The sequence below is a fragment of the Perognathus longimembris genome, chromosome 3, assembly GCF_023159225.1.
Source record: "Perognathus longimembris pacificus isolate PPM17 chromosome 3, ASM2315922v1, whole genome shotgun sequence".
Taxonomy (NCBI): domain Eukaryota; kingdom Metazoa; phylum Chordata; class Mammalia; order Rodentia; family Heteromyidae; genus Perognathus; species Perognathus longimembris.
Window position 1 is genome coordinate 43099888 of NC_063163.1, and position 13809 is coordinate 43113696.

General features: G+C 36.2%; 1 protein-coding gene across 4 annotated transcripts in view; it reads left to right on the plus strand.

Annotated features, from left to right (window-relative positions):
- Positions 1-13809, plus strand: part of Fndc3a (fibronectin type III domain containing 3A) — a 115774-nt gene that overhangs the window by 65013 nt on the left and 36952 nt on the right. For all 4 annotated transcript variants that reach the window (XM_048341383.1, XM_048341384.1, XM_048341386.1 and 1 more), the window contains 4 exons: positions 4164-4401; positions 7871-8140; positions 10462-10520; positions 12722-12879. In XM_048341383.1, coding sequence (XP_048197340.1) covers positions 4164-4401; positions 7871-8140; positions 10462-10520; positions 12722-12879 — 725 coding nt within the window. The remainder of the gene's footprint in view (positions 1-4163; positions 4402-7870; positions 8141-10461; positions 10521-12721; positions 12880-13809) is intronic.

The following is a 13809-nucleotide window of genomic DNA, read 5'->3' on the forward strand; positions in this document are numbered from 1 at the left end:
CATGGGGGGGAGTGTTAAGGTTTTTGTTTTGTTTTCGGTTTGGGAATGTTTTTTATAATAGCATAGGAAATTTAGGGTCCTTGAGGATTAGTGTTTTTATTATTTTTATTTATTATTTATTTATTATTTTTGCATTTTTATAGCACTTAGTGTAGTAAGTTGTGACTTACGTTAACAAACTCGAATAGTAATCTTACTAGAAGACTTACATGAGACTTGTGTGCTTAGTATTCTTGTTCTTAATTTAAGATCAGGTAAGAAATTTATAATTTTCAAGTACATGGGATAATCCAGTGACAAAAATCTCATAATTACTAAAAGAATTTAAGGATCACTGATGGCTCACCTCATACCTTTATTCTTAGCTACTCAGACAATGGCAATCCAGATGATATAGCAAACTCGAAAGACATAGAAAAGAGCAGAGGGGAAAATTGCATTACTCAATAGTAGTTGTTCACTAATAATTCATTATAACCTGAAGATTCTCTTTGTAAATATTTTACTGTATTTTCCTTTAGCCTTTTTTCTAAGACTATAAATATTAAGCAAGCATAATTTTTTTACTTAACATTGTTACCCTGTACCACCAAATCTATTTCAAAAATTGTATCAGTATACCTCTTTATTTAATAACTTAAATTTTGTGAATATTTTGTCTTTTCCAGTTTTTATTTTGTAATTTCAAAGGTGCACTGAATATTTGCACCTATCTTATTATTTTTTATTTACTTAGTGTAAATTTTTTAATGAAATTATAAAGGATTTGAAGTTTTAAAAGCCCTTGATATATACGCTAATATCCATTCCATTACAGTTCATATTAATTTCATTCCCATTAAACATATGTGACAGTTAGCTACATCCTCCCCAACATTACTAAGATATATAAATGACTGTGCAATACTTTGTTTCTCCTTTATGATGGAAGTTTTCAAAATTATGCAAAAGTAGAGTGAATACTATTAGCCCCTTTTGTACCCATGACCCAGCTTCATAAATTATCAACAGGTTGTTACTGTTACTTTATCACCTGTGCCTCCTTTTTTAAGTTACTGGAATATTTTTTAAAACTATTTCTAAGTAACACTATCCTTTCTAATAACTAGCAGCCTCATTTTTTATATGCCAAGTTATATACTTACGCAAAGACAGATTATTTAGAGAACATACTTGGTACTCTATAAACTAATGTCATTTACTTATAGCTAAGCTCCATGATTGCTGCTATCTTTTGGCTTTTTCCTTCCCTCAGCACTGAGACTTGAACTGAGGCCTATACTCTTTGCTTTGCTTTTTCAATTATGTTAGGCATTCTGCTACTTGATCCATGCCTTACATTGTTTTGCTTGTTATTTGGAGATAAGACTCCGATTTGTCTGCTCAGGCTAGCTTCATACCACAGCCCTCAGATCTCAGACTCCTGAGGAACTAGGATTACAGGCCTTGAGCCAGTAGTGCCCAGCTGTCCTATTTTTATTTTAAGCATTGTTTTAGTATTGCCATTTAAATGAAAAAAGGAAGGTTATGAAAGATGGACATGGATCTTAGAGACAGAAATGTGTGACAGCTATGCAAGTGTGAACACACAAAATCTCTACAATTTAAGCTACCCAGATGCTGGTGGTTCACTGTTGTAATCCTAGCTACTCATGAGGCTGAGATCTGAACGATTTTGGTTAGAAGCCATTTTGGTCCAGAAAGGCTGTAAAACACTCCATCTCCAGTTAACCAACAAAATAACAGTCTAGAGGCGTGGCTCAAACACCAGCAATGAATGAGAAAGCAAGGCTTTTAGTTCAAGGAACTGTCAAAAGTACTAAGTTGTATTTCCTTAATATCACAACCTGACTTATGTAACACTTGGCTTATGTAACTGTGACCCCTCTGTACATCACCTTTACAATAAAAAAATTTAAAATAAATAAAAAATAAAGAATATAGCATTACAAGAAACAACACTTGGTAGTTTAATGTTGAAGTTGATGACATCAAAAATAAAAAGTTTTGAAATTACCTGAGTTAGACTCCTGAAAGGCCATGACAAAAGTTCCCTTGTTTTTCTTTGTTGTTGTTATGGATGGAATGTGTGTTGTTATGGAAATGACAGGGCATCTAACAGTGAGGGGATTGTAGACCTCACAATGTGGAGAAAGGCCAATATCATCCTGAGGATAAGTTTCAGATTACCTCCTTTAGCTGTACTTGTTATTTCACTTTGCCTTATGTCAACACCAAGCAGTGAGGTCAGTATATTTTTCAAAGATTTACAACCAATCTGATCTCAGCCTTTGCTGTCTTGGGAGAATAGAAGGAAAACTTGGAGATTCAGTTTGGCTGAAGAAGTGCTAAAGAGCTGGAGATAAAGGACATCATTTACTTCCTGATAACATGTACATATGGGTGTAGTTGGGCATATAAAATAAATTTTTGTTGAATGAAGAATTAGAAATGGTTGTATTGCTTAAGTGTATAAAATTGGAGTAGAAATAAGTTGCTGAAAGTGGAGGGAAAGCAAAGAATTGAGAGGTCACAGAACTGTAATAGTTAGGTGGTGTTAACAGGAACTAGAGCAACATTGTAGTAGAATTAACAGATCATATTCATTAAGTAAAACTTTTTAGAGTGTCTACCATAAGCCAGGTACTGTTCCAGGTACTCTATAAACAAATATATACAGCAATTATGAAACATACTGTCTGACAGGGCATAGTTATATACAATGTAAAATAATCAGATAATAAACACAACCTCCTTTTTGGCAATTCTGAATTTTTCCTGTGTTCTAATACATGAAAGAGAAAACAAGGCTTTGCCTAGTTAGAAATTAGGTGGCACCTGTGGTTAGAAAATCACTGTTCTGGAATATTAACATAGACTACAAAGATTTTTTTTCTCCCTTTTCTCAACCTGATTTTACTTTTATCATTACCATAAGGAAATTTCTCACCTATTTATGTGAAATTTGATGTATAATGTTTGGCTGTTTCTTAACAGCTAGGCCTTGTGACACTGAACAGTTTTGAGGTTTCTGGCCTCTAAAATTATTGACTGTTTGAATCATTGCTTGGAGTAGTGAAGTTCTGTGTTATTTCAGCCTTAGTCTGGTTCTTTTTTCTCTTTTTTTAAAATTTCTTTTTTTTTCTCCATTCATTGTGGATTTGGGGGAGAGAAGAGATATTATGATAACATATACATAGCAGAAAATGGTTTACCATTTTAGCCATTTATATATGTGTGTGTATGTATGTATATATATATACATATATATATTATTTATTTATTTAGCCAGTTCTGGGGCTTGAACTCAGGGCCTGGGCACTGTCCCGGAGCATTTTTTTTTTTTTTTTTTTTTTTTTGCTCAAGTCTAGAACTCTACCACTTGGGTCAAAGCTCTTTTTCTGTATATGTGGTGCTGAGGAATTGAACCTAGGGCTTCATGCATGCTATGAAAGCGTTCTACCACTAAGCCACATTCCCAGCCCCTTAGCCATTTTTTTCCCTTTTATTATTTTTTTATTTATTAATTAAATTTTGTTGACAAGGTGTTGTGCAAAAGGGGTACAGTTACATAATATGGCAGTGAGTACATTTCTTGTGATATCTTACACCTTACCCTTACCCTTAGCCATTTTTTAAGTATGTGATTCAACTTTTTTTTTTTTAGCCAAACAAGATCCTCCTTGCATTGTGAAATACATAAAACAATCAAGGACCTGTAGAGTCTAGGCCCACAGAGTAGAGTGGGATCTGGAGTCACACTGCCTGAGTTCAAATACTGGTTCCGGCATAATACCTATGTGACCCTGGGCAAGTTATTCAACATCTCTGTTCTTCAGTTTCCCAATCTAAAACATGGAAATAATAAAAAGGTCCTACTTGCAATACTGTTATGAACTTTACATAGTTAATATGTTGATTGGTCCTTGAAAAAATTTAGAATTAACTTACAGAATCCGTAAGGATTTGAAGAATTAAACACTACAGTGATATAAATATCAAACAAATGGTTCAGACTGACTCATATGTACCTAATGTATTTAATAAGTTCTTTCCATGTTCGTTTTTAAATTTTCTGATGGTGTCTAATTTCTGCTGTAACATTTGAGAAAAATTGCTTATAACCTACAGGAGAGATCTTCAATCTGATATTTGTTTTCTAGGTTATTGAAGACAATGGTGTTCGAAGAGTTGTTGTAGTTCCTCAGGCACCAGAGTTTCACCCTGGTGGTCACACAGTCATCCATCGTTCCCCACATCCTCCCCTGCCTGGATTCATTCCTGTTCCAACCATGATGCCCCCTCCACCACGCCATATGTACTCACCAGTGACTGGAGCTGGAGACATAGCAACACAGTACATGCCACAGTATCAGTCTTCACAAGTATATGGAGATGTAGGTAAGGAATATAAAACTTGAGTTTGGATATTCCTTGCTGTCTGCTATCATGTAAAAGAAACATTACATGGTAATAATACCACAATCACTTTCTCTTGCTTAAGCACTATTCTTTGTGTTTCATCCTTATGTTAAAACAAGTCAAAAGTAAACAGAAAAGTGAAAGAGAGGAAGTAAATGTGTATCATGCAACAACAGTATTTAGTGTGATCATGCTCTACAGTTAAGCTCTGAGAACATTTTCAGCCAGGAATAACTAAGCTGTAGTTAAACCCTGAAGGCTGAAATGCCACTACAAGTTGCTAAATTTTGTGACCAAATGAAAGAAACCAGAATGAGCCACATAGCACAAAATAATAATTTTATCCTTTCTCATAGCTATAAACACTACATATTTACTGACAGTCTCAAATTTATATCTTCAGCCAAAATCTTTCAAAACTAAAATTTTTGACAGAGGGTCTCAGTAACAATAACTGTGCCAGGCTATCCTTGAACTTGCCAGTTCCTCCCATTCAAGCATCCAGCTCCTCAGTAATTTGGTTTACAGGTGTGTACCACCACTAGTTCCGGAATAATATTTTTGTCTTTGGTTTTCCCTTTCTCTCATGGAACTACTATGTGTTTTCGTTTTATCTATATTTCCCTTTTAATTTTTAAAATTAGTATACCACTGAGATTTGTTGTGATATTTCCACACACGCGTATGATGTACTTTGATCATATTCACTCTATTATTCTTTACTGCCCCTTTCTCCTCCTGATTTGTAAAGTTTTTAATAATTTCATTATTTTATACTTGACTATGAAGTATTTCAATCATATTCACATCCCTCTTCACACTCTCCTTTTTCTCCCATCCGTTCTAGCTCCCACCCTCAAACAGTATCACCATATTACTACCTTTCTGCTATAACCCTATTGCCCTGCAGCCAGGGCATATATCACATCTTAATTTAAATTTTAAAAAAAATTTGCTATGTAGTAAACCCTCTGGTGGATTGATTATTTACATTATACATACACACACACACACACACACACACACACACACACACATATACACTCTGTTTTTTAAACTTAGGGCTTCTAACAAAGCCTCGGCAATGTTTACACAGTGACCCAAACACATTTTAAATAGCAATGATTTATGATGCACACTAGTCTCATTCTTCTGTTTTATTGCCAATGGTAACTTTTCTAGAGTGTGTTTCGAAAAATTAGACTAGATTTTACAGTTATTATATACTGTAAAACTTATTGTCAGGAAGCAGAGATCTGTGGATTACAGTTCAAAGCTAACGGGCATAAAATGAGACTCTTACCTTCAATTAATCAGCAAAAAGCTAGAAGTAGAGGTGTACTGAAGTGGTGGAGCCTTGAGTGAAAAAGCTGAGAGAGAGTGAGAGGCCCTAAGTTCAATTCTCAGTACTGGTACAAAAAAGAAAGAAAGAAACAGTTTATTGTCATGTAGAGAGGAACTGCATTAGAATACATGGACATAATTTACAATGGATCATAGGAAAGTGAAGGATATTAATCTACAAACTAAACCAGCTATCCAATGGTAGAAGGTAAGAGTAGTATTAAATTTGAGTTCATAAGCCAAGGAATCTACCACTGGATCCTAGTAACCAACAATGCTGGTTTTATAGTCAGTAGCTGCTTCCCTCACTCCTTTTCCATGTACATTTTTACTTAGGTTGGGTTCCTAAAATGGAACCTGATCTCTAATGTTAGCCCAATTTCTTAACATTTTGAGCTTGAACTTCTTCTCTACATACTAGTGTGTGTGTATATGTGTGTGTGTGTGTATACAAACATATTACGTGTCACAAAATCAGTCTGCTGTTGGCTCGTGCCTATAATTCTAGCTACTCAGGAGACTGAGATCTGAGAATCACCATTCATAATCAGCTCAGACAGGAAAGTCCATAAGACTGTTATCTCCAGTTAACCAGTAAAAAGCCAGAAGTAAAGTTGTGACTTAAGTAGATTGTTAGCCTTGGGCAAAAAAGCTCTAGAACAGCATCCAGATCCTAAGTTCAAGCCCTCAGAACCAGCACAAATACAAAAGAGGAATATATAAATGTGCCATAGTTTGTGTATATATCTTGAAAATGGGAATCTAAATCTAAGCATAAAATTCACTTTTTTAATACACATATTATACATATACACTGAAGGTAATTTTTTAAAATAATATTTTCAACAACATGTTATTTTGGGCTTGGGATGCTCAACCATATACTATATTCACTGTTTGTTACTACCTAATTACAAAACACAGTTATATCAAAAACACATATATCTACCAACAATATATCCCTCTCTTTCTTCTATTTCCTTTTACCACATCATTTAATCTATTTTGTTTCTGAGGGTTTATTCTGGGTTATTTTATTTAAATATATACAATATATGTATTACATATATGACTTTTCTTAAGATATTTATGTAATAGGTTGTGTTTTGTGTCTGGGTTTAATGTAATGGTTTTAAGGTTCATCTATATGGTAGCATTTTATTCCGCTTTATGGATGAGTAATATCAAACTTCAATATGCCATATTTTGTGTATTCATTTATTGGTTGTTGGATAGTTAGGTTGCTTTTCCTTTGTCTATAAATGTGCTGCTTTGAATATTTGAGTATGTAAGTTTTTGTACTGATATTTTCACTTCTTTTTTTTTTTTTTTGCCAGTCCTGGGCCTTGGACTCAGGGCCTGAGCACTGTCCCTGGCTTCTTTTTGCTCAAGGCTAGCACTCTGCCACTTGAGCCGCAGCGCCACTTCTGGCCATTTTCTGTATATGTGGTGCTGGGGAATCGAACCGAGGGCTTCTTGTATACGAGGCAAGTGCTCTTGCCACTAGGCCATATCCCCAGCCCTATTTTCACTTCTTACAGTTATGGTTCAGAGTAGAAATGAAAGAATAAAGAAATAACAGTTTATTAAAAAAACAAAAACAAAACACACACCTCTTGTTTTCATATCTTGGAGTTCATTTTGATTAGCATCATTTTATATGGTCATATGTAAATAGCTGTTGAGCTATTGTGGTCCTCTGCTAGGGCTATCCTAGACATATACTGATTATTACAAATGAGGGAAACCATGGAGCCTATGTTTCTTTGGGTCTTGCTTACTTCACCTAATATGATTTTTTCCGTCTTTCTATTTCCTTACAAATGAGCCCATGCCATTCTTTCTGATGGAAGCATAGAATTCCATTGTATATATATATACCACATTTTCTTGGTCTATTCATCTACTGAGGGACATCTGGATTGGTTCCATATCTTAGCTATGGTAAATAATGCTGCAGTGAACATGGTTGTGCTGGTAAATTTGGTGTGGCCTTGTTTGTGATCATTTGGTTTAATGCCCAAGAGTAGGGTTGCTGGATCATAGGGAGCTCTATGTTTAGTAAAAGCGATCTTTTTAACATTTATGTTTTATTTCTTTCTAGATGCCCATTCTACACATGGAAGGTCCAACTTTAGAGATGAAAGATCTAGCAAGACATATGAACGTTTGCAGAAAAAATTAAAAGATCGCCAAGGAACACAAAAAGATAAAATGAGCAGTCCACCATCATCACCCCAAAAATGTCCTTCTCCCATAAATGAGCATAATGGTCTTATAAAAGGGCACAATGCCAGTGGTATAAACACAGGATCAGCAAGAAATAAATCAGGGAGAGGGAAATGTGGGACACAAGTTGATATAGAAATAGAAGGTAACTTTTCATCCTTTCTCATTTATTCTTTCCATCCTTTAACCTACTAAAAATATCAGTCATTTCATCCTGTTTTAAATAAACTGTAGATTTGTGAGAAATGTGAGAATGTAGAAATGTGAGAAAAATTCAGTGTTACTAGGCTAATTTTTGACAATTGTAAATCTTACTGCTTGAAAGAAATTTTTGTTTGAAGGGAAAACTCAGATAATGATCCAGATTCCATTTTTTTCTATTTCTGAGCCTCCACTAAAGTTATCCTATCTTTTCACTATTTTATTTCTTACAACTTCTGTATATCTAAGTCCCTATTAATAACTATGTCATTAACCAGTCCTTTCTTATACTCTATAGTTAATACAGAATTACTTTCTCCTTTCTTGAAAGTTTTTTTTTTTAATTTCTTAAAATCCCCTGTTTACTTCCCCTACCTACTCCCCTCCCCCAGCTGGTACCAGTGTTTAAACTCAGGGCCTTGCACTTGCTTCACTTGCTTGCTTGGCTTACTTACTCAGCTGGCACTCTACCACTTAAGTCGTGCCTTTAGCTCAGCTTTTAGCTTTTTATTTTGGAGATGGAATCTCTTGGAGTTTTCTGCCCATGTTGGCTTCATGTCCTTATTCCTACACCCCAACATCCGGAGCTATTTCTAACACTTTGAACCTCAGTTTCCTGGGTGTCTTCCTCCTGAGTAGCTAGGATTACAGGTGTGAACACTTGTTTTGCATTTATCCCCTTTTGTGTTTCTCTGATTCCATTATCTTTCTAACTTCTGAAAGTAGATTATGGCAAACTTCAAAACAGTTCATCAAATGTGACTGTGAAGAATACTAGTGTGCCATTTCATAAACACTAATAGCACAGTTTTCCTGTCCTTTAGTAGCTTTATCTAAATAGACAATCTTGGGTCAGATTACTAGCTCCCCAAGTAAAAAGGAAGTGGAGGCCAGGAAGATGGGATTCTAGACCTACTTTGGCCAAAAAAAAATTAATAAAAACTACTACACAGACACAGACACACACACACACACACACACACACACACAGACACACACACACACACACACACATATCTCAGCCAATAAGCCAAATAAGGAATTGCACATCTATACAACCAAGCATGGGTAGAAGAGTCTTGAGTCCAAGGCCAGTCCCAGGCAAAAAAATACCATTCAGCCTAAAAAAAAATAAAACAAAAAAGCGGGGTGTGACTCAAGTGCTAGAATGCCTTCCTAACAAGGTCGAGTTCCTAAGTTCGAATCCCAGTTCCACCAAGTAATATAATAGTTACCAATTGACACCTGCATTTTATTATGTTGTTTTATCAAATACTGTAACTAGCTTATGACTTGGAACTAAAATGCTTTCACCTTTAGGGAAATAACAAAATGTAAGCCATGTTAACCTTATCTACCTTCCTATTTCTTATCATTTTCATTCCTCTCAAATTTTAATGGCTTCATGGTTTATGTATTGACAGCATTTTCAAAAATGTTCTTGAAACATCTTAATTCTTTTCAATGCTGCTATTGCAGGAGAGTTGAGCTAAGCAGTGGTGTGAGCCACTAGTGCCCAGCTGAGCTAAAGTTTCTTGTGTGTATGTGGTGGTTATAAAATATGGACAAATGAGTTATAATTCTACTTGAGGAATTAGTTATGGCATGTAATGAAAGCTTGTTCAGATGACTTACTAAAAGATGTGAGATTAGCAATGAGAGCTTTCCACAGAAGGAGAATCATTTACCAGTATGTATGAATAAAAATGTACTTCATATAACCAAAACTGACTATACAGATACATAAAGTGATGTTACGTGTAAAGCAATCATGTGTAAAATAGAATGTGAAACAGATGAATACTTAAGGGATATACATCACTGTGTATAAATTAAGATAAAAGTAGAAAAGATAAAGTCTCAGCTGGGTGTGGGTAGCTCATGCCCGAAATCCTAGCTACTCATAGGCTGAGCTCTGAAAATCAAGGTTCAAAGCCACCAGGCAGGAAATTCAGTGAGACTCTTATTTCCACTAAACTACCAAAAAAAAAAAAAAAAAAAAAAGCTGGAAGTGTAGCTGTGACTCGTGATAGAGCACTAGCCTTGATCAAAAGCAGCTCAGGGACAGCAGCCAGACCTTGAGTTCAAGCCCTAGGGCCAGCACCAAAAAAAAAAAAAAAAAATGAGTCAGATGCCAGTGGCTCACACCTGTAATCCTAGCTATGCAACAGGCTGAGAAAAGAAAAGAAAAGTTTCAGATGGTATATTTGAAGGAAAGGAAATTACATTTCACCTTATTTTTTTTATTTTTTAAAATTGTTTAAGAAAAAGATGAAGAAACTAAAGCATTTGAAGCACTTCTTTCCAATATTGCTAAACCAGTGGTAAGTATCATATTTTCTTGAAATAGATTTTTCAGTATGTTTTTCCAATATATTTCAGTAAATATTTATGAAAACAGCTACATTAGCTTCTATTATTGATGATCCTCTTGTATCCCCTTCCTATGGTTGTACCTGCACTATCTCGGCATCTTATCTGAGTACATTGGAAACCGTGTATACTGGTATTAGAACTAGGAAACTGAAAGGGAATGCCAAAATTGAGAGACACGGGGTAAAAAGACAAAAGGATTTCAAAAGCAATACTTGCAAAACTCTTTAGTGTAAATGAACTGAACAACTCATGGGGGGCAAAGGAAAACAGGGAGTGGGGGAGGGGGGAGGGAGGGAGGAGGAATGAGGGAGGAGGTAACAAACAGTACAAAACATGTATCCAATGCCTAACATATGAAACTGTAGCCTCTCTGTACACCAGTTTGACAATAAAAATTTTTTAAAAAGAAAAGAAAAGAAAACAGCTACATTGTGCTAATGCTGTGGCAAGCTCCCCCAAGTTGTATAGATCATTTTTGACATAGTATCACTGCTGCATTAGTTTACCCTTTCTCCCACCATTTCTGTGCTCCCCTAGAGCTCCCCCAAACAGATAAACTTACATACAAGACAAAAAGTACAGAAATCAAAAACAGTGACAGAGGGAGAAAAAAGTAAAATAACAAAGCCTCTTGTTTCCATTTCTTGGAGTTCATTTTGATAAACATCATTTTATATGATCATACGTACATAGCTATTGAGCCTTTGTGATCCTCTCCTGAGAATATCCTCTTTTGGTCTCACTGGTGAATGTTTAGAGTCCTATTTATCATGTCCAGGTGTAATTTTGTCTTTTACTGTCTACTTTGTTTGCTTGTAGATTTATAGGCATATTCTAATTACTACAAATGAGGGAACCATACATCCTCTGTTTCTTTAGGTCTGGCTTACTTCACTTGATGTAATTTTTTCCAAGTTTTCCATTTCCTTACGAATGGGGCAATATCGTTCTTTCTGATGGACCCATAGAATTCCATTGTGTATATATACCACATTTTCTTGATGCATTTGTCCACTGAGGTTGATTCGTCCACTAGGTTGATTCCATATCCTGGCTGTGGTGAACAATTTTTTTTTTTTTTTTTTTTTTGCCAGTCCTGGGGCTTGGACTCAGGGCCTGAGCACTGTCCCTGGCTTCTTTTTGCTCAAGGCTAGCACTCTGCCACTTGAGCCACAGCGCCACTTCTGGCCATTTTCTGTATATGTGGTGCTGGGGAATCGAACCCAGGGCCTCATGTATATGAGGCAGGCACTCTTGCCACTAGGCCATATCCCCAGCCCTGTGGTAAACAATTTTGATAGCATATAGTATCTATACTCCTATACTCATAGTTTAGGTGGGTCTTTTTGAGAAAAGGTTGTTTTTTTGTTTTTGTTTTTTTGCCAGTCCTGGGCCTTGGACTCAGGGCCTGAGCACTGTCCCTGGCTTCCTTTTTGCTCAAGGCTAGCACTCTGCCACTTGAGCCACAGCGCCACTTCTGGCTGTTTTCTGTATATGTGGTGCTGGGGAATCGAACCAAGGGCCTCATGTATACAAGGCAAGCTCTCTCGCCACTAGGCCATATCCCCAGCCCTTGAGAAAAGGTTTTGCTGAGTATTCTAGGCTGTCCTCATATTCGTTATGTAGCCCTGGCTAGCTTCAAAATCATGATCTCTTGTCTCAGCTTTGCAAGTGCTGGGATTACAGACAATATATCCCCACACCTACCTATTCTACTAGGTTTTTCTCTCTTTTTTGGGGGGGGGGGGTGGGGTTTTCTTGTTTATTTTTGGTTTTGGTTTTTTTTTTTGCCAGTCCTGCGGCTTGAACTCAGGGCCTAAGCGCTGTCCCTGGCTTCCTGTTATTCAAGGCTAGCACTCTACCACTTGAGCCACAGTGCCAACTCATGCATGTTAGGCAAGCACTCTACCACCAAGCCACATTCCCATCCCCTCTAATAGTTTTACATATCATAGATTGATCCTTAAACTTGTTTGGCCTTTTTACTTTTAACAACAAATTGTGATGTACAAATAAGAAAATTTCCATCTGTTAGTCATTTTGTATATGTCTACATAGGTATTTGATCACATAAGTGTACTAAGTATTTCATTGTTTATGTACAAATTACATTTCTTTCAAATTGCTTCTAAATGTTATATTTTCATAGGCCTCAGACATCCAGGCAAGAACCATAGTACTGACCTGGTCAGCACCTTCCATTTTCCTCAATGGCGAAACAGATGAGACTACTGTACCAGAGCTCTATGGTTATGAAATTCTGGTCTCAAGTACTGGGAAAGATGGGAAGTACAAGAGTGTTTATGTGTAGGTATTTGTTAGGTTTTGCTTCTTCCAATTATGCACATTAATGGGTTTATCATTACGAGCTTATTACTAATTTTCTTCCTCATGTTTTTATTCTAATCTATAAATTGACCACTTAGTGATTTTCAATGTAGGCAGGTCAAAAGCAGGCTGGTTGACACTTCTTGTCTACATTCCCTTAGAGCAGTCCCTTTCACTGGCCACATTCAGCTTCCCGAAGCCAACAGACTCTCTAATAGGTATATCGTACTAACATCTTCATGATGCAGTAATGTACTTTGTAATAAGTAGAACCTAGGACCAAGGAATGGAGAATTTTTTATTGTGGACTCCTGAAGTGTTCATCTTATTCCTCTCAGGGATTGGGTTTGCTTTATACATGTACTTTATATGTTTACTTTATATAGGTCCTGCTGTAAAATGAATTTTGTGCCCGATTTCCTTACTGGTATTTTCATAATCATTTCAAAAACCATGATAGGTTCTTTTAAGTTCTCTTATGTGGTCCAAAAGAATAACATGCCACAGAAGCCTTAGAAATTGAGTGAAATTATGGCTTTTATGACTTCATTTTTAAATGCTGTATTTCTGCCCTTGTTGGTAAAGGTTAAGTCCAGTTTTTTAGTTACAATTTAAGCGCCACAGAGATTATTGGAAACAAGGTAATCATTTAAAGGATCGCATTGCAGAACACTTCTTGGTATCTTTCTTTCAAAAGGTAATTGAGGCTGGGAATATGGCCTAGTGGCAAGAGTGCTTGCCTCATATACATGAAGCCCTGGGTTCAATTCCTCAGTACCACATATGTACAAAAAGGCCAGAGTGGTGCTGTGGCTCAAGTGGCAGAGTGCTAGCCTTGAGCAAAAAGAAGCCAGGGACAGTGCTCAGGCCCTGAGTCCAAGCCCCAGCACTGGCCAAAAAAAAAAAAAA